Source organism: Elgaria multicarinata, chromosome 8, assembly GCF_023053635.1.
Source record: "Elgaria multicarinata webbii isolate HBS135686 ecotype San Diego chromosome 8, rElgMul1.1.pri, whole genome shotgun sequence".
NCBI lineage: Eukaryota > Metazoa > Chordata > Lepidosauria > Squamata > Anguidae > Elgaria > Elgaria multicarinata.
This window is the reverse complement of record NC_086178.1, coordinates 58,319,049-58,343,405: the sequence shown is the minus strand read 5'-3', so window position 1 is coordinate 58,343,405 and position 24,357 is coordinate 58,319,049. Positions and strand designations below refer to the sequence as shown.

The window sequence follows — 24,357 nt, the reverse complement described above, 5'->3', positions numbered from 1 at the left end:
CTCCCAAGATTAGATATACATATTAATGAGAATGAGGTAGTACACTGGGAGCAGAACTCTAGACTCAAAATTGCAATTTTGTATGGGGGGGGGAGTATTCATTTTATAGCGCTTCCCCTCTAAATATATATTTAAATCACTCCTTCTTGCATGTAGAAAATCAGCACATAAGAGATAAAGCTTTGTAAAAGTCTTCTTGTTATGAAAGTTTAATAGATGCAGGGGTTTTTTTGTGGGGAATCTTTTAAAAATATTATCTCTCATCTACAAGCTGAAGTGGTACAGTCCAGTATTTGGGCCCCTGAAGTCTGTGAGAACTTGGCTCCAAGCCCCGACGCTTTCCCCACATGGCATATGCATGGTACACTGAGGGATGTTGCAAATTAAAGAGGGAAGATCGTTTAGTAAGCAGCAGAACAGTTCACAAGGGAAGCCCCATAACATATGGGCGAACTGCCATGAGGCTCTAGGGAAGCAAGCACCTTTTATTCTTTTTCACAACCAATCACAACGGCGTTTGTTGCCAGACAACCCCTTAACTCCTCTTATCAGGTTTCAATGCATAAAAAGCACACCATTGGCCTTTGCAAGTGGTTCAGCTCAAGAGCAACTCCAGTGAAGGGGAACACACACATGCATGCAGCAGAGAGAAATCAGGAAATCATTCTTTCAACATGGGACTGTAAGCGAAGCATAGCGTATGAGACAAGAGAAGGAAGAAACAAGAAGAGCCTTCCAAACAATGAAGACCATACTAAAAAGCGCGTCTTCTGCCCTTTTAATTAGTGGGAGGTCAGCGAGAATGTCAAGCCGTGCCTTCAAGCTTCTCTGTTCCTAGGAGGAAATTAGACTTTTAAATGAAGGTGCTTTTGGCCTTTTCCAATTGGATTCATGCCGGGGAGAAAAGAATGGTTCACCATGCCTTTGCTCCCCCAATGGTTGCACTGAACAATATAGATGCAACCTAGGGTCAGACTGATACAGCGCCAAAATTTATCACTGCCAGAGGTATTTTTTTTCTATAGCCCTCCAAAGCTGTGTGTAACTATGCAGGTCTAGACAGGGGACCAGAGTTATTCCAGAGGGAAGGCCAAATTGTCACCTTGTCAAATAGCACCTAGCATATCTTTGGCACTAAGTAAATGTTAAGTGATGGCAGTAGACGGCCACTCTCTGCTTTGCTCTCCATTCAAGCATGGCTTGATGAGGATGGGCACAAAGGAAAGCCACAAGCTACAATCTCCATTCCCCCCATCTACCCACAAGGTCACTTGAGGGTGCTCACTTTTACTCCCATATGCTCTCTTTCCCCCAGATGGTTAAATGAAGAGAACAAGCCAAAACCGTGCCACAAAAATTAAGTGATAGATTTCTTTAAGCTCAGCATGCAAAAGAGATCTTAATCCTTCCTTACAAGGATAAGCAATTATTTGTATCGCACATGTACCCCAAACGCAGGAAACAAACGCATCCTATTTATTTTAATGAAACTCCGTGTATTTGGTCCCATCTGTAGTTACAAAGCGTTGCCCTCCGAGCAGGGATGGCATCAAGGGTCGACATGGTCAGGCACTTGCCAAGGGACCACACCCAAGCAACAAGGCTCCTCCTCCTCACCATTGCAACCTGCTTGTTCACCTGTCTCTCACTCAGACAACAATGATAATAAGGAGGAAGAGCAGTAGACGCCACTGCCTAATTGCCCACTGGCTCTGTCGGTTAAGCAAACAGGAGATAGCAATGATGAGAAAGAGGATGAAGAGCAAGAGCAGCTGGTGACAACGGCAGTAAGAAGGTAAGAGTCACTGAGGGAGACGAGGGGCCTGTGAGGGTGTCTTGCACATGCCCTTCCCAGCATGGGCATCATCCTATTATTCTTAGTGGCTCAATGTAAAGCATATGGAGGGAGTGGCAGTGAAGGCTCCTTAGCTAAAGTGAAACCATTTAAAGATTTTGCAATTCCACAGAGCTTACTAGAAAGACAAACAAGAGAAGAAATAACTTAACCTTGGAAATGCAAAACCTTTATTAGTCTAGAAAAGAATTCCCAAGGTACCTTCGTCTTGCATTCTTATAGCAGACTCCACCCCACTGTAGCACCCCAGATGTAATGTCATTCAGAATCTGCAATGGTTGAAGAGACCATAATCTCTCAGATTCCTATGAAGCCGTCCTTCCTGCTATCTCATAAATTTAATTTCCTGCCTCCTAAATTTCCATAAAAACAAAAGCCCAGCTTAAAAGAATTTAGAGGCTGTCCAGACCAATCAGTCAGGGAGACCAGTGAGGGGCACAGGGAGAATGAGCCTGAGTGGGTGATGAGAGATTTGCTGGGATCACCCAAGGCCTAATAAGTCATTACAAATAATTTTTAAAAACCATTTGGGCAGTATGCCCAATGGAGAGAGAAATCACCATATATAACAGTACTAGTTTGGCAAACCAAGCAGGGGACGATCAAAGGTTCTGTGGAAAAGAGACTAGAGGGCAAAAGCAGGCGAGGTCCCTCTAAGGGAGAAAATGGTCTTCAGTATTAGAATAGCTGTGGTGGGTAAGAAAGCCTGCAGCTTAACATTTAAAGTGACAGGCATAGCAGCAAAGGGAACTGGGAAAGCAAGCAACAGCACGCTTTACAGGCCAGCCTGCGGAAACTTGTACTCCTACTTGTCTGCGCAAGATTATAATCATGGCAGTGTAGCAAAGACATAGATGGGGAAAGGGATGGGGGTGGGGAGGGTAGAAAAGGGTGACCCTCTTAAATTATGCCTATGTAGAGGACATGATACCACCATCTACACTTAAGGGTTTTAACTACCACCTTTCAGCATAGCCGCTGGCCTAAGGAAAGCCTTCGAAACATCCTCTGTGAATTCTGTTTTCTCTCACTGCTGGTTGCTCTGTGGTTTGGGTGGAGCCAGAGTAACTTTGCATTTTCAGTCACTGGAAGTGATGGAGCTCTCTTCAGCAAGAGACTGCGCCCCTGCCAGAATTTATCTTACACAAAGGCCATCTTCTGTGACCTGCTTTGCTATTGGCAATGGAGAGGGGTGGTGGCTTGCGATGGTAAAGAGAACAGCCAATTTGCAGGATATCAGCTGGCAGCTGCTTTGCCTTCATAGGCAAAGCAAGCTAATCCCGCCCAAGCTGAGGCTGCTGGCAACCTCTTCTCTGGTCGCTACCCTTCTTGCCTTTCATTTATAATGCTGTAGTATTCAGTCCTAGATCTCTCCCCAAAGATGACTCATTTTAACATCCTTCCCTCACAAAAATCCATTTATGTTTGGCAAAACTCATTGTCCTCTTTCCCATTTTAAATGACGGTGTACTGTAGCTCTTTCCTCTTTCATTAGATATAACAGGCTGGGCTTTGTCCCCTATAGAACAGATACATCCATCCACGCAATACAGGGCATTTCAGAGTCAGAAGCATCTTTCCTGCTTGTTAGCCGGAGCAGACATGCTGGCAGTTAAAACAGTATTTCTTCTATAAGGAAACCAAGGAATACTGTGCATTCACATAAAGCGCTAGGCATCCAAAATGCTTACACTGCCCAATGTAAATGCTAGATATGAGGGTAGGGGAGAGAATTTCATTCACACAATAAGACATCTTTTAAATATACTTTTAGAACTATGGGTTGCCCTGTAAAGGAACAAGTTTAAAGAGGAACTATATGTGATTAAATAGTGATATTTTAAATGCTTATAGCAATCTGTTGAATTTATTATAAAAGTCTAGCTGAAAATAGCTATACGCACAGAATGTGGGGCAATTTTCAAGATGTGTTTATTTCATCCTATTCTCTTTCAGGTGATTATTTAAATAAAAACTGAGTTTTGGCTGCCCATTTGCAGAATTAAAACTAAATGTATGCTATATTTAGTACAGGAAATTGTTGTAGGTAACTTCCAGGATTGACTTTTAGGGTAAAGGAAGGGAAAATACAACACAGTGTAATTGTTCAGCAAGAAAAAAGAAGTAAAGATGTAGGGCACTTAGCACTACAAATGCAAGACATCAAGCAGGAAATGGCTCAAAGATGAGGAAGCAAATTTCTTCTTTATTAGAAGTCTCTATTTATTCCTGAAGTCTCATACACAATTAAGGTATTTATTTTTGCAAAGACGTAGTCTATTGCACCAAAGCTGCTTGCAGTAGTTAGCACCTCTGCAAGTTAAGAGTTCAATTACTTATATCATACAGAAATGTTAACAGAAAAATATAAATTGTCCCAACTTGCTTTCAGAATACACCAAGACAAAAAGTTGTTTTTTGTTTTGCTACTGATGCAAACTTAGGATGGTGAATTGCAACATATCCAATGCAATGAACAGAGTCTATTGGTTTTAATTTTAGCAAAGATAAACCGATTGGGTCTTTGGGGATAATAATGACAGGAGCATTTAGGGCAGCAGTAAAATGAAGATCTCCTCTTGAATTTCAGCAATTGGCCAAAGAAGTTGCAGACCTTCCCTTGCCAGTGAGATGAGCAGTTAAGTTTCCAATTAACTGGAATAGTCCAGAAGACTGATCTCTCCAGAAGGCCTAAAAGAAGAACTAGGAAACATTCAGGTTCTTTTTGGAGTACTGTGCCTCCATTCGGAAAGTTTCTACTCCCCAAAATAAACAAGGCATTTGGAGACTAGAAGAAAAGATGAAATTCAAGTGTATTCTTTCTTGTGATATTTTGAGAAAGTCAACTTGCGGAAAAGTATGTAACCCCAATATGAAGTCCACAAATACGTAGATGCGAGCTATTTCTGCCTCTGTTGAACATATCATGTACCGTATTCATAACAATATGCAAATTAGACAACTAAAAAAAATCTTTAACTTGTGATTAGTTTCTATTGCAGCCCTTAGGACAAACCAGCCTAAACAGAACAAGGCCTTTCCTGACGCAAAGGCAGCCCACAGTTTCTCATAAAGCACACACAAGAATCTGATTTATTGAAATGAGATCTGAATAACAAACAAATAGTGTTCTCCTGCTTTTAAGCCTCACATTTCCCTTATTTAGCATAGAAAAAGTGCCACCTGAAGAGCCTTTTGCCATCAGATCTACTCCTACTTAGCAAAAGAATCCACTGCAGTTTTATCTCAATTCTTATACTAACAACCCTTTTGTTATTCTGTTCATTGACACCACTTGATATCCAGAGGCCACCAATAAAGGATAAATAATATGGTGATCTTACTTACACTAGCTGTACACTGTTGTTTAACACAGTTAAGTGTGAAAGGAAGATTCAGGTCTTCAGACTGATGCATTTGGCTTATACCCACTGTGTGTTTGAGACATGCATATGCCTTTCCAATTTTACATACTTACTACAGCACATATGAACACTACATAAAATGTGAAGCAGCCCATAATCAAACCTTAATAAATGTTGTCCATCAAATTTGCAAATCACTGGAGTAGAATAGTCCAAATTTAATTTTAAAAGGATCTGTAAGGTACTTTGTGTTCATGCATAACAATACAGAAATTCCTCATTCATTTTTTAAAAGATTGCTGAACCACCTGCTAAACTTTGAAATTGCTAAACTTTTCAAAGCTTGACTAAAGCATGGGTGGGCAGAAGATAGTTCTCCAGATGTTTCTAGAAGCCCCTGTCAGTACGGCCAATGGTCAGGAACGCTGGGAGTTCAAGTCCAAAACTTCCGGAGATCTACCTTCTGCACAAACCTGGACTAAAGACCCAATTATGTCTAGATGCCTTTCCACACGCCAATCTAAGTTTTAGAATGTGGGTGGTTTATATTCTACACCACTGTCCCATCCCCGTCCCCTTCCCCCCACCCCGGAAATTAAATGTCTCCATCCCTCTAACATACCTTCTACCTCCTCCATACCTTTGATACTTGACACAGGGTAAAAATTAAGCCAAAGCCAGTAAAAATGGTACAGGTACTTTAGTACTGGAATTAAGGAAGTATCCCTAAACTTCATATGTAAAATTTTTTTCCAATCCCAATATTTTAAGACTGAGCAGTAGATTTTAACCTTTTCTACTCCATTCTTGTAGGAGTCTGGACATCAAGCGGCTTCTCCTAAAGCTTCTCTCACTGTTTGGGGGGGGGGATTTACACCTGTCACACTTTATAATTTCTCTATAGTCCTCCTTCATTGATTTGCCAAATATATATATATATGCTTCCTTCTTCTAGGAGCAAAAACTTTTTAAAGCAGTCCTGATTAATATGCATTAAGAAAGACATTCAGCCTATCATCCTGTGGATGAGCAAAAGAGAATAAGGTTTTGAAGTGCATAAGGACAGCATGTAAAAGGAAGAAGAAGAGAAGGCTCAAGCAGTAGAACAATGGCCAGGATTAGGTTCAGCCCAGGATATTAGTTAATGTGACCATGAGGAGCACTATGGAAAGGCTGCTGCTGCTGCTTCATCAAAGGACTAACTGTTAAGCAAGGAAACTGGAAAGAAGCATTATTCAAAGACAGGAAGAGGTGCAGACTGCATCAGATACTGGCAGTTATGTTATTAATTTTATATATCACAACCCACATGCATGGCACTTGTCAAAGTAACAAGCAAAAGAAGTACGTCCCTACCCCACTTCACTTACAACTGAAATTTCTACATTAGAGGAGAACAAAGGGAGGGGAGGAAGAGACCCCCTGGAAAAGAAATGTGTGAGAGAAAATGCAGTTACATGTACAACTGAAACAGACACAGCTCTAATCAAAAACTTGCAGACCAGTTCTTGCAAGGGGCACTGGTGAGATGTAGCAGCTCAGCTCTTGCAGAGCTTGAGCGCAGATAATATTGTAGAGGAAACCTCAGTTTTTAAAAAAAATCCTCCTGTGGGAAATGAAACACACAAGCTAAGCAATGGCAGGTAAGATTAGAGACAGCTATGGGAAACAATGAGCCTCAATATATTGAGTTGTCTACTGCCCAGAAGATGGTAGGTTTGGCACATACAACACAATCAGCTGTGATACACAGCAACTTGGTTCTTTCGAGAACAGAACCCAGAATCATCTACCACAACACAAGGACATGGGAGTTCAGAGGCTTTAGCTGCTCCAGGCCTTCTCGGCTTAGTCAGGCAAATTCCCACGGGAGACTCTGGAAAGGCTTTTCAGCAACTCACACAGAATGTGGCCTAACTACCAAGAGCAAGGAGAGACTAAAATGGGGCATGATGACTGCATGTTTCCACATTATAAGCCTACAGCAAAAGAAAGCACAAGGTAAACTTCTAGCAAAAGATGGGTGTGGACACGACGAAAGATTCCTAAAAATTGAGTCATTAAAAACAAAGCTAGCTCTAAACTGAATTGCCACTGGGATTTGCCAGGCTCAGTTCACCAGTCACGTCACCGCAAGGCCTCTCCCAGATCTGGGAAAAAAGGCCATCTTTTCTGCTTGGCCCAGCATTCCCTCCTCCCTTCTCCCTCATGGGTGCCTATTAATAGAAAGAAAGGAGGGGGAGGGGAGAAGCCAGTCCTTTTAGTTTCCCAATTGCCTCGCTGAATCTTCCTTCTTCCTGTGTGGGCGTGGTGGAGCCGCCAGCAGCTCCATTGAGGTCTTTGGCTTCACCCAAAAACCCAGAAGAGGAAAAAATAGCCTTCCTGTTCGAATTCAGAGGCTCTCCTTTCTACCCCACACCCCACACCATCCACAAGGGCCTGGCTGTCCAATTGGAAAATAATTAGATAGCAATTTTATTTACGACTCTTCTCTTCCTCTCCCCCCCCCATTTTAATGGCTAAATGGTGACTCATTTTGGCAGTGTTAGAATACACAGGAAGTTGTCTCTGTTTTACAGCCACCGCTGTTCATTTGTTGTTAAATATTTATCCTACACAAGGAAGCTTGAAAGGAATCCGAAGTGCTGTTGGTGCAGTTTTCTCAGAGATTTCAAGGCGGTTGGATCAGAGCAGGAAGAGGAGGCAGAGGCCTAACCAGAAAAGAACAAGGGGAAAGGCCTAGGCAACCCAGCTTTGGAGAACAGCTGTGTTACAACACCTGCATGCTGTCTCACATGCCACATACTTAATATCACACCCTCGAACTCCATATTAATCCAGAGTAAATGCCACAATCACCAATGCAGACTACAACCTCTTTTCATCTATAAATATCCATTAAGAGAAACAAGAGTGGGGGGAAACCTTCCCTTTTAACACCCTTCGGCCACCTTTGTTGTTAAGGGGTAAACATCATACATTAAGTAATCCTGAGACTATATACCCTATCAACTTTCATGGATCCTCACTGCGACCAGCCTCCATTCATGCAGGTACAACTCAACCCTCTCTAAACTCGTTCCATTATATCAAATTCCAGACTAATATCCAAAAGCGAAAGAGACTGGAATGGATTTGGGATTGGGAAGTGGATAGAGATCCCCTCTGCCCTTCCCCCCAAACTTTGTTCCATTGTTATGGCAAAGGCTAGCCTGGAGCTGCTGGGGTTGTTCCAGTGAAGTTCCCTTCCCCCAACACTAAAGAACGGCTTGTCACTGGGATACTCTTCTCATCTGGATAGCTAGGAAGAGATGGCCTCCACCTCCCTCCATAGCACAGAGCCAAAGCATCAGGAGAGAGGGATGGGTTTGAAAGGAATTTCCTCCTGATAGGAGGCTTGGCTAGAAAGGATGGGGAAGGAAGGGAGGGAGATGGTGATTTGACATTGACAAGCCTTACAATAGGAGAGCTGCATTGTAATCAAGGCCTTGCTCCCAACCCCTGGGAGCAAAGCTGCCTAGAACCAGATCGCTTCAAGCCCATTGGAGGTTTACAGGACAAGTGAAAGAGCAACGGGTGTTTGATTTTTAAAGCTAAAAGCGGAGTGGGGAGGGGGAGTTGCCAAGAATCTTACTGAACCATTCCCTGACCACTGGGAAGAATATATGCAGGAGGGAGCTTTTATACCTGCTAACAGGCCTGCACTTATCTCTGACCATATACAAATGATCTGCAGCTTAAGCAGATTTCCTCCTATTCTCCTAATCGTTTGCAAAGCAGTTAGAAGATTTAAAGATTCTATTGTTTTCACACAGTGACAACAAATGGGCCTCAGAGACCACCGCCATACACCCCATCCCCCACTTCACACACTATTGTTTGAAAAGCTACATTTACATTGAAAGTAGCCCCCTCTAATCCCCCTCAACTCACACATTTCCAATGCTTTATCCCCTCCCTTCCTCCATCACATCCTGTTTAGTGAGGGTCCATTTCCCTGGATGCATTTCTAATGGGGCCTGAAAAGATCATGTCAGCTTTTGTTTACTTCCTCATTTTCACTATATCTAAGATGTCAGCACAGCACTAGGATAGGTGGAGCAAAACTATACCCAGCAACCTACAGCAAATCTTATTGGCAGTGATGGGAAGATATATTCTGTAGCCCATGAAAAAAAGGGGGGGAATAACTGTCTATCTTTATTTAAAAGGAAAGGTCACCTTTGAATGGAATGGTTCACTTTGTTATTGTAAAAGGTTACATTTGAGGAGACGGGCAACTTGTCTCATTAAGGATAAAACAGTTCTTGGCAGAACTAGGCCCGATCTACACTTAGCAGGATACAACACTTTAAAAACGTTTTGAAAACTGTATATGTAATGTGTCCTGGGTTTGAACAGTTGTCATAACCATTATAAACCGTTATAAGCAGTAGTGTAGATCCTGCCCTAGAGGTTAAAAAGCAGAGCTGCTGGGCCAATATTGATCTAGTCAATGCGCAATCAAGAAAACTGTAAGAAACAAGCATCCACTGCACCTGCAGTTATTATTTACCTCTTTGGCTTCTGATTAAGGTTGGCAGATCTTACTTTGGGGGGGTTGTCTTTTAGAAACTGGAGGCACCATGGGGCAAGGAACTGTTTTTTTATGAACTCTTCCTGTACAGCACCAAGCACACTACTAATATTTTGCAGACAAAACAACAACAACCAGGCAGCCTGACAGAGAGGCAAATGTTGCACACTTACCCTGATTTCATTACGCCGAATCTCCACGTCACATACAGAGTGTCCTTGGTGTGCCCCGCTGTAGTAGCAACAGAATTGGCAAACAGCAACCTGCTCAGCCTCGCAGTGATACAGTCGGTAGGCATTGTGCTGGGGGCAACTCCAGGCCCTGACGTCATCCGCCTCCACCAGGAGGTGCCCACGCGCTGTGGAGGGCTGCTGCAGGTGTGTCTGAACATGGGACTGGCAGCATGGAGCTTCACACCTCAGACAGATCTTCTGGGCAGGCAAAGGTGGCCCACGGCGGCAGAAGACACAGTGTAAGACTGAGGGAGTCTTTTCCAGGTTGAGAGAGTTGAACTTCTCCACAATGTTGGTCAGCTTTAAGTTCTTCTCAAGGTTGGGCTTCTGGTTGTAGGCCTGGTTACATTCAGGACAACGCACTAGCCCCGTCTCTTTGGCCCAAGCTTCTCCTATGCATCCTCTACAAAAATTGTGCTTACAAGGAAGCTGGACAGGTTCCACAAAGACATGCAGGCAAATGGGGCATATAAGCTCTTCTTCAAAACAGTTCTTCCAGTTTTCAGCCATGTCTCACACCAACACAGATTTTATTTTGAAAAAAATCTCTTTAAAAAGTCAGTTTTTGGTCTACCAACGCAGATGATGAGGAGTTTCCACTTTTGCAACAGAAAGGCCACTAAGTTGCTAATGAACCAAAAAATTAAAATTAAAATTCAATGCAGAACTATCTCCTAAAATTCAAAGCAAAATAACCCACCCAACCTAGAAAAACCAGTAGCAAAATTCAATAGACGCAATGAAATTAACTATCAGCATAAAAGCTGCAAAGCAGAGAAGCTTCTAAAGATTAAAACCAAACAATCTTAATTCTTTCAAAGTTTTTAGTTTTGACTCTGAAAAGCAAAAGCAAAACTTACCGAGAACTGGAAAAAATCCATACAAAATCCAGAAGGAAGGAGTCCAAATGCCATATAAAACTCTTAAGTTACAGTGCCAATTTATCACGACTTTTTGCCCAATATTTGATATTGAGGGGACATTTATCCTTCCTGACTAAAGTCAAAGAGGATTCCTTTTCGAATTTTAGTTTCCGTAACAGAGTTCAGAATTCAAGTCTTTAATTAAACCACCAAAAAAAGTTGGGAGATAAAATCCAAATGCAGGATTAAAGATACAAAGAAGAAAAACAGCAGCTAACTTCTAATGCAGCTGAATGGTGCAAAAAGAAAAAGATTTCCTTGGGTTTCTCAGTAGGAAGACGGTCAATCACTCTCGGATGAAATTCCAGCCCAGAGCCAAAGGGACCCTCCCATCCTTCGCTCCTTTCACAAATAGGAATGAGAAGAAGAAAAATAAGGACCCCGAGAGAGTGGAAACCGCTGAAGACAAATTCAACCAAGAGAATCAACCTGCTCCCAATTCACCCTGGGATTTTGCCTTCTCAAAATCCGTCGCAATTTTTATTTTAATTTTAATAAGACTGAAATGGAAACAATACTCCCCACTTCAAAATCCTCAGTCTTTTGGGAGAGTGATGGGTTGCTCTCGCTGGAAGGAAAACAAGTATGCCTTGATCAAACTGAAAAGGAATTTCTCAACTGCTAATGAAGAGCCCGGCCCCCGCCTCTTCCCCTTTGCTTCTCTGTTTTCCTTCTGACATGAAAGCTATTTCTCCTTTTGGAACCAGCCTGCAAACGAGGAGGGGGAGGAGGAGGACGGACGGACACACGCGCGCGCACGCACACACACACACACACACAGGCAAGCTTAAAGGGAACTGCTGAAACGTACAATTCCAAGAGGACCCAGTCAATCCTCAGCCATTTTGAGTTTGTTTTTTTTAATTGGTAGATTTGGAGGGGGGTTAGAAACAAATTTGTTAAAAGACGAAGATCGAAGGGAGAAAGCTGGTGGATAGCACCACCCTGCAAAGTGTGCGTCTGATGTTGGGGGGGGGGGAGATCGGGAGAAGGGGCAAGGCTCTAAATTGAGTTTATACAGCTGCAGCTGCTGCTGTGCCTTTTAGCTTTTATCATCAGATTTAAAAAACCCTTACATGCTCCTCAGAACCACCTCCAGCCATCTTGGGTCTCTCCTCTTTTAAATAAAAATCTATTTTAAAATATATATTTATATATGCGCGCGCGCACACACACACAGCTAGCTTCGGCACCTCTCCCTAAAGCTCCCAGTCACAAACAACAGGAATTAACTAGCAGCCCAGTGGATCCGACGATCTCTTTCACCTTTGCCACATGCAAAAGAAACAACACAGAACAGACCCACGATTTCCACCCAAGAGAAAGACACGACGGGGGAGAAAGGGGGGGTAGAAGATAGGGATTGCGATCGATCTATCACCACACTATCGCACAGAAGGAAGGCAAGGAAGAATAGTGGAATTCCAGATCATGAGAACTGGGTGATACATTAAAAAATAGATCCATTTATCGATTGTTAAGACCCAAAACAGAAACCCTATATAGATTTTTAAAAATCCTTTCCCCATTCAAGGCTCAAGGGTGCGGGGGAAGGTAAGCGGAGAGAGCTCTTCTGCCTGATTAGGAGAGATTTTCCCCTACATACATACAGCCGATTAAAAACCCGTCCGCCGCCGCCGCCGCCGCCCCCTCCCCGTCAGGTTTTGCAATATAATGCGAGACCGAGCTGGGGAGTAGATGGCACAATAAAAATTAAACGAAATCTTTTGAGCAGATCGACGGAGTATCAATCAAGGTGAAGGAGAGAGAGGGAGGGTTGCCTATGGGAATAGGTAGCGATGCTGCTGCCTCATCCTCTCGTCCTCTTCTCCCGGGGGTGGTGAAAGCGCATTAGGGTTGGTGTGAAAAATGGGGGTGGGGGTGTATGAAGGAACTCAAGGGCGGAAGGATGACTACAGATCAAGGGCGCATCGCTGGATTCCTCCCGCCTCCTCCCGCGGCTTGGCTTAAAGGAACAGCGTCTCAATACGATCCTGGTTTCGAGTCTCCCAAGCGGCAGGGCCCCTTTAACCGATCAATAGCCAATCGATCGATCGGCTCCGATGAATAACAAGATGTGGAGTCCTCAAGAGGAGCAAGGACAAAAAGAAAAGAAAAAGGGAGAAACCGGAGCCCAATCCGGGGTGGGCGGGTGAGAAGCCTTGCTCTGGGCCTCGCCTTGGTTCGGTCCCCTCCCTGCCTCCCGCCGGGTCTGTGCCCAGCGTAGCTGCAGCTACCGCCAACCTCTCGCTTCCCGGCTCAGTCGACTCTCGGCGGCGGCTGCTGCCGGTGTCGCCGCGCTGCTGCTCAACCCCTTCTCCAGGGCCTCACGTGACCCGCTACAATTTGATACATTAAACACAATGCGTCCGGCCTCTCTTAAAGGGGCAACGGCGCCCCTGTCGAAGAAGAAGCCGGGAGGGGGTCCAAGTAGGCCTCTAGCTCGCTCTCCGCGTTTCTACTTACTCGGGAGTGGCGAGCCGCTTCGCTCTGCCGGAGGGGAGCCAGCCATTGCTGAGCCCCTCTGTCCCCGTCCACCTACCTCTGCTAGATGTCAGGGCTTGAGTCACAGTGGGTTGCCACCCCCACCAGGGCAGGGAGCGGGGTGAGTGAGTGGATGTTGGAAACGTTGGCCAGGTCTACTTATTTAACAAGCACAGCGCGTGTTTTCTCAGTGTGTGTATGTGTATATAATATGTATAATGTACACCGGCGGCAGACTGCGCTACGGACCAGCTGCTGTATCGAGGGTGGCCATTGCTAAATGCAATAGAGGGTAAAGATCCCATACCTTTTAATAGCAAGGCAGGCCCTTGGTCTATTGGTTTTAATGTTGTTTCAATGCTGATTAAATGTTCTAGTGTGGTTTTATTGTTTTTATGTTTTGATTTTAAATTGTTGTACACCATCTTGGTGACATCTGCGGAGAGGCAGTACATAAATGTTACGAATAAAATAATAAAAATTGGCATAGCTCAGTATTGGCCATACAGTCAGTGGCTCGCCAGCATTTTAAACAGGGCTCTTTCCTTGCCTTACCTGCAGATGCCATGGACTGAACCTGGGATGGTTGGCGTGCAAAGCCATATGTGTTTTATCAGGTACAGGCCTTCCCTTGCTATTCAAAAAGGTACATTGGTAGTTGCATCAGGGTGTGTGTGTGGGGGGGGGGAATCCCCTATGAGAAACCCCATTCTCCTGCTTCTCTTTACACAAATAGTTTAAAAAACAAATTACTGAAAGTCGATGCAAACATGGAGAAAATTCCATCTTCTCCACTGCAATACAGCATCCAAAACAGGAACGTGGTTCGGCAAGTGCTACTCAGCCCCTGAAGGGTACATTCAATCCTGTGCCCCTAACCCTATCCCACTCTGCTTCATTTGGTTAATAGAATAGATAAACTTTTATGCTCTGCTCAAACTGCTGCTATTTACTATTGATTTAGTGCCAGCAGCGTACCAGGTGCTGTACAAATCTTACCTGTGATCACAGCTCAGCTGATTTACACTCTTTCGTGAGCCAGAGAGTGATGCAGCTGACGTTCTGTGCATCTAGTACCAAGGTATTAACATATTCAGATATGTAGTGGGTGGAAAACAAAAGTGTGTGTTTTTTAAGTGGGTAAAAAAAAAACATTTTGACCAAAAAATTCAGTTGTTTAGACTGGGAACTGGTTTATTGTTTAGAAAAGGGACGGAGAGAGCAGGATCTAAACACAGGGAGAGGTTACTGCTACTTCTCCCTCTCATACCAGTGGCAGTTGGTAGTGGGGTGGGGGAGCCCTCTTGGCGTGAACTCCATCCAGGCATGATAAGAGAGTACCTGACTGCTGCTTCCTCTTCCTCTGATAGCATCAGCAAAGCTAGAGGAGCTCCTTTGTCATGTAACGGGGAACAAGGGTACCTATTATCTGAAATATCAGAGGGTATGTTTCCATATATTAAGTAATTTGAATGTGTATACATTTAAAATAATTTTCTGCACAGCATTTAGCATTTCTAAATCAAGAAAACAGCAAAGGTGGCAGAAGACCAACTGGATCTGTTTAAACCAGATCTAACCCCTTGCTACACATTTGCTAACTAGTTAACTTCTGTGCTGTTTGCATGCTGTGGATTTTGCTGCTGGATGCTTTAGCACGGGTTTAGAATGTTTTCAATGTGTAATTAGAATCTCGATAAAATAGTTAAGAGCAGAGACACCACACTGACAATAAAGGTCCGCATAGTTAAAGCAATGGTATTCCCCGTAGTAACCTATGGCTGCGAGAGCTGGACCATAAGGAAAGCTGAGCGAAGGAAGATAGATGCTTTTGAACTGTGGTGTTGGAGGAAAATTCTGAGAGTGCCTTGGACTGCAAGAAGATCAAACCAGTCCATACTCCAGGAAATAAAGCCAGACTGCTCACTTGAGGGAATGGTATTAAAGGCAAAACTGAAGTACTTTGGCCACATAATGAGAAGACAGGAGACCCTGGAGAAGAGGCTGATGCTAGGGAAAGTGGAAGGCAAAAGGAAGAGGGGCCGACCAAGGGCAAGATGGATGGATGATATTCTGGAGGTGACAGACTTGACCTTGGGGGAGCTGGGGGTGGCATCAGCCGACAGAAAGCTCTGACGTGGGCTGGTCCATGAAGTCACGAAGAGTCGGAAGCGACTGAACGAATAAACAACAAAATTAGAAGGAGTTGCATGGGAACACATCAAGGTTGGGAGGGACATTTGCTGCGCTAGGCAAAGGGCTGAAGCACTGTAAGCGCCACTTTGCAGACAACTGGCAAACATAATATACAGTGCAACTGGCATTCTCTTCCCCTATTTCCAGTTCTCATGAGAAAAGGGAAGCATGCATTTTCCCTGCCACCCAATCCATGTGCTCCCCGTGTGGGCATATACAGCACGTGGATTTCCCCACGGGGAAGCACACAACTTTCCTCGTTGTGGGAGACCCAGTTCTCTTTTGCCACGTCTGGGGAACATGTTAAAAAAAATATCCTGAAAATGTTTCATTCATTGGTAGCAGCTGCATTTACAGCTCAGCTCATACTGAACTACAATTTTCTATCAGTGCCTATGTAAAGAAAAAAGTCATGGCTATCCCATACCCATAATCTTTTTAGAAAAAGGAGGATAAATTAAAACCACCCTAAATACGAAAACAGCCTAAACACACATATTTTCCTAGAATATTTGGAGCTACTCTAAATTTTCCAAATTCAAAGTAGGTTTAAGTGACTTTCCTCATGTGTGCTATGATTTTTGCAGCCAACATGGGACTTTTTGTGGTGGGGGGTGGTGGATGGGGATGTTTGGCAGGGTGTACTGTGTGATAAGGCTCCAGTGTCACTGTGCTCTTGACAAGCAGCAAATAATGGACCAACAATTGGGTTCTTAAGTCATGTCTGGACAGGAGCTGCCTGTGCTTCTGGTTCAGCTCTTTGGTGCTATATTGGAAATGCAGGAAGAGGAAAAAGCAGACTCCCTTTCTTCCTACATGAATACTGTGCATCTACTGTACATACTGCAAAACCTGCTTTGATCTCGCAGTCTATAAAACGGATGGGGGCTCAAACAGGCCCAAATATTATGTGCATTGTGCCAATGAAGAGTCCTATAGACAAAGGGTTGGATCTGGATTTTACCTGAATCCACGGTATGCACTGGCAGAAGTGGATTCCCCATCCCGTTCCTTACTGCGGCAGTCCCCCCCCCCCCACTCCTGAAAATGCTAATGGGCTAGTTTGCAGATAAGCCACCCTGAAGATAAGCTATGTTGAGTTGATTGTTCGTTCACTGACCCATGTTACTCCCCACAGACGATCAGGTACTCTGAGGCTTGTTTCCCACTTAGTCCTTCCGCCTCCTCCCAGCACGTATCCCATCAGCCTTTGAAGCACAACCTTAGCAGCCTACTCCACTAATCTGCAAATGAGTGGATTTGTACTCATTAGGGAGTAGAGGGATGGGGGAATTGTAGAATTCGTAAAAAAAAAGTTGTGCACATTTAAAGTTTTGCAAATCTAATGTTATTTGCACATATTTAGCGAGTAGTTACTGCATTTTAGCAGACTGGCGCAAACCTCCCTAGAAGCCAAATAAGTTTGTGCAAATCTCCCTGAAAATGGGGCAGGGGTAGGTGTGTTGTCGCTGTCTAGAGAGATGAGGCAGTGGAGGATGAAACTGACTAGTGTCATTTCAAGGAATATCTTGAAATATGAAGAAGGAATATCAGGAGAGCCTGGCAAGGTTTTTCGCCACTCTTGCCAGGCAGTTCTATCAGTGTTTTAAACAGTGCAAGCTAAAGCAACTCTGCTGGGTTCAGACATCACAAGCCACCACCCTTAGAACAAGCCACCCTAAAGAACCCTACTACAAGCCATGGGTTCTCAGGGTGGCCGACTAAAAAGCTGTGCTGGATTCAGACATCACACTAAGCCACCCTGCAACTACTCATGGTGACAACCCACCATAGCTTAGCATGCCATGTGAACCAGTTTATTGAGTCAGAAGATCCTACTGCATGGGGTGAGCTGTGGCAATGTGGCATCCATCCAAAAAATCAGGTGGATGGATCTTCCACAAGCAGACCCTTTTCTCTTGCAGAAGGTCTCTTCCTGTTGTGGAAGGCAGATCCTGGATCCAACCCAAACTCTTAAAACCCACTTACTTATCCATTCTTACTTGCACTTAATTATAGATCAAAAAAGAAGGAAGGAAAAGCAGGCAACTGAGAACATTATTTTATACAACACAAATGTAAAGCATTTTCAACTCTCTTTAACTGCCACAACATGCACCCAAGGAACCCTGGGGACTCTGAGGGAGTAGAAAGATGTCTAATAAAATATTCTCAGCACCCTCATAAAACTACAATTTCCAAGGTTTCTTACAGAAGCTGTGGCAGTTAAAATGATTTGAAACTGGTGTAAAAGCAGTTTCATTTGTAGGGCTAGTCTTTTCCAGCCAACCCTTCTTGCTAGGGAACAGGTTAAATAAAATAAATATTGAAATTCTTGGCTTTTAAAATCCCAAATCCATCCTTCTTAAAGCCAAAGGACGCATTTCCAGCACGCCGCAGCTGTATTTTGTGTTTATAATGTTAAAAATTATACACAAAGGATTTCTCTCCCCACCCCACCCCCCAAAAACAGTAAATGCCACTATTGTTTCCTTCTTTTTTTCTTCTGAAAACTGACCAATTCTCTTCTCCTCTGGAAGTATACAGACTAGTATATCTGTTATCAGAACTTTCCTGACAATCTTAGCAGCAGCAGCTTTTCCCACAAGATGGGGGGAGAAGGTTATGAGTCCAAATCCTGCAAAACATGCAGGGTGTGATATACTTTTCTACTCTGTGTAAATAGATTGGCCAGAAGAAAAATGCATACGCTCAGTTTTGTGTTGAGTTTGGAGAGGTAGGGGTGGAATGAATAGAACTCCTGTTGGTTTTAATGGAGTAAAATCAACAGGATCCTTAGTGTAGAGTATCTGGAAGAAATATGGTTGCCAAAGTCAGGCAAGCTACTGATTTAGTTAAAAGATGAATAGGAGATGAGCAGGTTACTTCCTAAAGGAGGTGAGGCTAGAGTAGGTGAAATATACAGGACTAGATTGCACATAATATTAACCAATAGAGTATGAGTGGGGTGTGGGTTCTCACTGAGCCATGGGTTGTTGTGTTGTATGAACCCAGCCATGCTAACATGGTTTGTTAACCACAAACAATTTACGAAGAGAATCCTTGGTTTGTTGTAGGATTGTGAACTGTGGGTTGTTTGCGGTTAACACCCATGATTTGTTATTGTGTCTGGGTTCACACAATTCAGCAACCAATATTTCAACAAAAACCCATGGTTCAATGACAACCCAGGGTATGCCCATACTCATGTAGTATGAAGCCATCCAGACAACCCAGAATTCAACAACTCATAATGAGTTAGTGCTGTGGGTGAACCAGACACTGTGCTCAATAAGCCATGCTCTTCTCAAGAAGGAAGGAACCTATAAGGGATGGGTTTTATCTAAATTTTCATTGCTTATTTTGTCTGGTACGGATGCATCTACATTTTGACTGGGGAGTACCATTAAAAAACTGCTCCAAAGAAAACCTGTGTTGGCAGCTATATGTCTATGATTGCAAAAAGATCTCCAGCCAATACTAAACTGACATTGCTTCAACCAGTATAATAAAAGGGCACTGTCTAAAATACAGACCAATATCTAACAAAATCTAATCTATTAAATTCAGGTCCTGGAAATCAAATGTAGTCAGTGGTGCAACAAGAACTGGATCTTGGGGCTAAAGTCCAGAGAACTGCAGCCCAGGACTTGCCCCAATGGCCACCAGAGAGTGGCAGGTGGAGAGGCCAGCAGAAGCAAATTCCATTTTCCCCTCTAGTCATTATGGCGTTATGACTTAAGAGAGTTTAAAATGCAAAACTTCACATGATCAGATGATGATGATGATGATGATGATTTTGGTCAGAGCTGGCAGACAGTTTTGTTATAGTTCTAGTATCAGAAATGTGGAACATAAGAAAAGCCCTGCTGGATCAGACCAAGGGTCCATCTAGACCAGCATGCTGTCCACACAGTGGCTGACCCACTGTCGACAGGAGACCCACAAGCAGGACATGAGTGCAACAGCACCCTCCCACCCATATTACCCAGCAACTGGTGCAGATAGGCATACTGCCCCTGATACTGGAGGTAGCATTTAGCTATCAGGACTAGAAGCAGTTGTAAAGCATGGAATGGCAGTTGTGGGTGAAGAGAAAGTTTACTTGTGTGCTTCACAACTGAAGTAATGCACACGGCTTCTAAGGGAAGTGCGAACATAAAACAATTAAGTCTAGGATCTACAATTACCTAGCTGCACCACTGAATGTAGTGAATCTAGGTGGCTCTCTTAAAGCATCTTGGACTGAGAAGAAGCAGGATCGCCAGCTTTCCAAAACAAATGCAATGCAGTGCTCTACTTAGTGGTAAGTTCATCTGAGTTCAGTGGTACTTATGTATAGATTAAGCATGCGTAGGATTTTAACCTTGAGTTCTTATTGTGCTTAGTTGTAAATAAAATGAATTGAACTTGTCATAAACAAATACTAACCTGATCTCCAACTCTGTTATTGTTTTTTCCTCAGTTTACCAGCCAGCTGCTCCTTCTTCTTCTTCTTCTTCTTCTTCTTCTTCTTCTTCTTCTTCTTCAGTAACAAGTAAAGAAGCTACTCTAAAATTGGACTATGTGTTAACAGTAGTTTAGTCAATTGCCATTCAGCTTCTCCCCACTCATTAGCATTTTTGAAATGCATTGAACAGGCTGAGTGAATGAGAGGGGGCCTGGATTTAAATCCTGACTCAGTTACAAACTCATGGTGAGTTTACACAGATGAAGAGGTTCTCATCTGCAGCTAATGGGAAAAATAATGTCCTACCTCAAAAAGCTGAAATGTTGGCAACAACACTATATAAAACAGCCTTCCTCTAGATGTGTTTGGGCTACATCTCCCATCATCTGCACTTGGGGTGATGGGACTTGTAGTCCAACACATTTCAGAGGCGCCAAGTTGGGAAAGGCTGATACAGAGGCATAGGTAATGCTAATGGAATATGCATGATTAGAAGTTGTTTTTAGCAGATTTTTGACAGTCTCATCATGGACATTCTGCATTGTGCAATCCAAGAGAAACATATCAGCCCCTCTTCATACCACCCTGACTTGCTTGGTTTTTATATGTAAATATTTGAAATGCAGAAAATTAACTGACAGGTAAACCCTTGTCCAAGGGGTTCACAATTCATGTAAGCAGGATTGATTTATAGATGGGCTAATTCCCTTTTATTTATTCTCGTACAATACTATCCATTACCATAACAACTTTCAACCCAAGAGCTGAGTGCAACAGTGCTGATGTCAGCAAATGAAGCCCTAGAATGCCCTGAAGGCAGGGAATCACTGCTCCTGTTTTACAGGTGAGGAAACCAAGGTTGACATTTACAGAAATAGCTGTTGATCTCAAGCATTTAGCAGTGCACCCACAACCTTACTTGAGTTGAAACTAGTGTCTAGAGCCCTTAGAAGAACCAAGGATGAACCATATCCTTTTTGGTATCAACAAATAAATAGGCTCCTTTGCCTATATTCTACTTATTTAAGATCTTTCCATGTTCCAAACTTTTCATGTTCTGATCTTTCAGCCTTCCTAGGAATTCTATATCAGATTTATGGGTTAAGTCAGCTCCAGCTCTGGACATTGTGCTACTTCAGGATTGCCTTCATTACTTTTGCCCCACGTGTACTTGACTGACAAACTTTGACACCAGTTATAGTACCAGGATCTATGAGCAAGAGATACTCTAAAGACATTTGTCAGAGTATGCTAGGTTCATAAACTGTGAGGTTCTGATCCAACAGGGAACAGATACAGGCAAAAGCAATGATGCCAGTAACCACATTTGCCAGAAAGTTACAGAGTAAGAGCCAATCACAATTAAAAGTGTACTTGATGAATTAGAAATAATTCCTGAATTGATAATAGGCCAGGTTGCATACTCACTTTCTAGCCAGATATTTAGATGTTGCCTTTCAGGTTCAGTATCTACATATGCCCTAGTTTGGAGAGAGAGAGAGAGGTTTAGAGGCAAAGAATCAAGAATATTATGTGAAGGTCTCATTCTTCTGAAGCTGCCTGTCGTAGCTACTTGCATTCTGTAGTGACTGGCTGCTGGGTTCAGTTTACCTGATTATTTCACCAAAAGAAATATCTTTCACATTATGAGTTGGCCTTGAATTGACGAATCAAAATGCCCTTCCTATGTATTGGAGAAGGAGAAGGAAGTGACCTCAGAATGAGGAAGAGGCTATGAACACAGAATTTGCCTTTCTGTTTATAGGAGAGAAGTTGGTAAAGATTTTTATGATATTGCATAAATGTAATGATTGACCGCCCTGAAAGGTGTAAAATACAAATGTCATAGAATTGTAGTGCTGGAAGGATATGTAGTCCAACCAACTGCACTGAAGTAGAATTTCATCTTGTCCAGCATGTTCATATGACTTAGATGCATATTATTGTATTAGTCTAGCACATGGAGCAAGAAGGGCTGAGGTACATTATGCCAAAGGAGCCTGGAGTATAAGGAATAGTTTTTAATAAAACATTTGGAGTTTTAGACAATCTAGTGAAGTGACCTTGAGCAGCTAAAACTTCCAAAGACACAAAAATATTAAACAAAATGGGGCACAGGAGATAATTAATGTGATGTTGTTTCTTTATTTGCAACCAAGTTAACTTCTCTGCTTTCTTTCCACAGTGAAGTGAGTTACTAATTCACAATTGCTTAACTAGGTCATGATCCCAGTTGGGGATTTCTTGAAAATATATCCCTTGTGTTTTAAAAGAAGACATTCCTTCCTTCCCGAACAGACTCTGTAAAACAAATACATGCATGTAGGGACGTGTCTCTTAGCAATGCACAAACTTTGTCATTACCCATTGGTGTTTGCTTTCTGGTTGATCAGGCGGTGTGCAGGCAATAGAAATGTTGCTGCAGCCCCTGCCTGGCCTTTCTCCCACCAGCAAACCGCCATAAAAAAACCACTCTGAGTGGATCCGACATGATGCTGCAGCTTCATGGACTGACATGTTGCATGGAGCTCTGGAAGTAAAGCTGACTGTGGAGGAATGTAATCCCATGTGCATATTTATTGCCAATGCCATGGAAAAGGCCCAATTATTTTACAGGTTACTCATCAACCTCTCTCCTTATGGATACAGTTGCCGCGAATGATCCTTTCACTGAAACTCCCCTATTTAAACTAGTCTGATGTCATGTAAGTGACCAACTGGCTGCAATGAGTCTGTCTGTATTACGTACAGCTGCAGCGCCACGTTCCTGAGTTAGGAAAGATTGAGGCAATGGCTGCTATGGAACAGGCAAGTGTGTCGCAACCATGGAACATCCAGCCTGGGTTTCCTAATCTCACCCAGCCCAGAAATTTGACTCCTAAAATGCAGCCCCAATTTATGCACATTTACTTGGAATTAAGCCCGAGTTCAATTGGGCTTATTCCCAAATACATAGGATGGCAGCCTTGATGTAGGTGGGGGAAAGAGCCTAACAGCATGAACCTATAGATCAGGGGTGGGGAAGCTCAGGCCTGTGGGCCAAATCTGGCCTTCTGGGGTGTCCATACCCATTTCCCCTGCTTGGTGATGCTATCCCAGCTTTTGCACATTCTCACCCATTCTAAAAGTCTGTAATAATAGTAATAAACCCTCTGGATCGAGACGGGGTACAACACAAATAAAACACCATAAAATACATAAAACTAATTCAAATGTTTTAAACCAGTGCATTTAAAAGCAGCTCACCATTAAAAAGGTGCATTTCCCTACGGCTTAGTTACTGGCTAGGAGAGCTTTAAGCTAAAATATGCTGGCATTTTTGCCCCTATTCCTTTTGCCTTTGGCCCACCCCGTTTCCAATGCTGCCCCGTATGGCTGGAATGCAACCCATGAGAGCTACTCTGAAATTGAAAGAGGTCAAAAGAAGTTCCCCTCCACTGCTAGGCACATCTATTCAAAGTAAGCCCCACTCAATCCAATGGTGCTTATTCCCAGGAAACTGGGTGTGCGACTGCAGCCTAAGAATGGCTCCTTCCTTTTTAAGCCTCAGGAAAATGTGTATTAAGGCTGTTCTGTTCCAAACTAGCCTTTAAGCAAGTAGATAAGTTCTTTCTAATCTAGGGACTTTCCAGCCATAGGATGGACTTGAATGACTTCTGCATGTGTATCTTCCATACCATCACTATGATTCTTCCCCACCCCTGATGTATAGGTTTGCACAACACGACAGCCCACCATGACTTAATTTACCCTCGTCTCTGCCACTCTGGATTCGGGGATCGGAACCCAACTCCCTTTCAATCGGTTCTAACATGCCAGAGGCTGTTCACCTTGGTGACCTGCTGCAGATATGGATATGGCCCAGATTTACCCCCTCTTTCCTAGGTTTTCAAGGGCCAGCGAGAGCTCACTGGATGCCGCTGGAACTGCAACACTCTCCAATGCTCTTGGGATGAACCCATTCCAGGGTGCTCTGACCTTCATGAAGGAAAGAGAACTCTCCCGGGGCTCCTGCTGGCTTCTCCAGGATCAGTCATGTTGTAGTCCTGGACACCTTGCAGTGCCCATCTCCAGCTTAATTTGCCTACTCAAACTGTTGCATTGTGCACCATTTTTTCATGGCACCCTATGGGCACCTGGCTTCCTGTGTCATGTTAACCTAGGTGGCAAGGATAGTTTGAGGGTTGTGGTTGCTTAACCATGAAACAATCCCTACTGCCTGGGTTTGCACAACACAGCAAGTCACAGCAAGCCGGAAGTTTGCAGGTGCCACAG

At 43.4% G+C, this 24,357-nt stretch overlaps 1 protein-coding gene across 1 annotated transcript in view; it reads right to left on the bottom strand.

Annotated features, from left to right (window-relative positions):
* Positions 1-13,241, bottom strand: part of TRIM8 (tripartite motif containing 8) — a 74,167-nt gene extending 60,926 nt beyond the window's left edge. The window contains exons 1-2 of the mRNA XM_063132566.1: positions 10,890-13,241; positions 9,970-10,656 (exon numbers count right to left, since the gene is read on the bottom strand). Of these exons, the coding sequence (XP_062988636.1) occupies positions 9,970-10,539 (570 nt within the window). The 5' untranslated portion in view covers positions 10,540-10,656; positions 10,890-13,241. The remainder of the gene's footprint in view (positions 1-9,969; positions 10,657-10,889) is intronic.
* Positions 13,242-24,357: the final 11,116 nt, after the last annotated feature.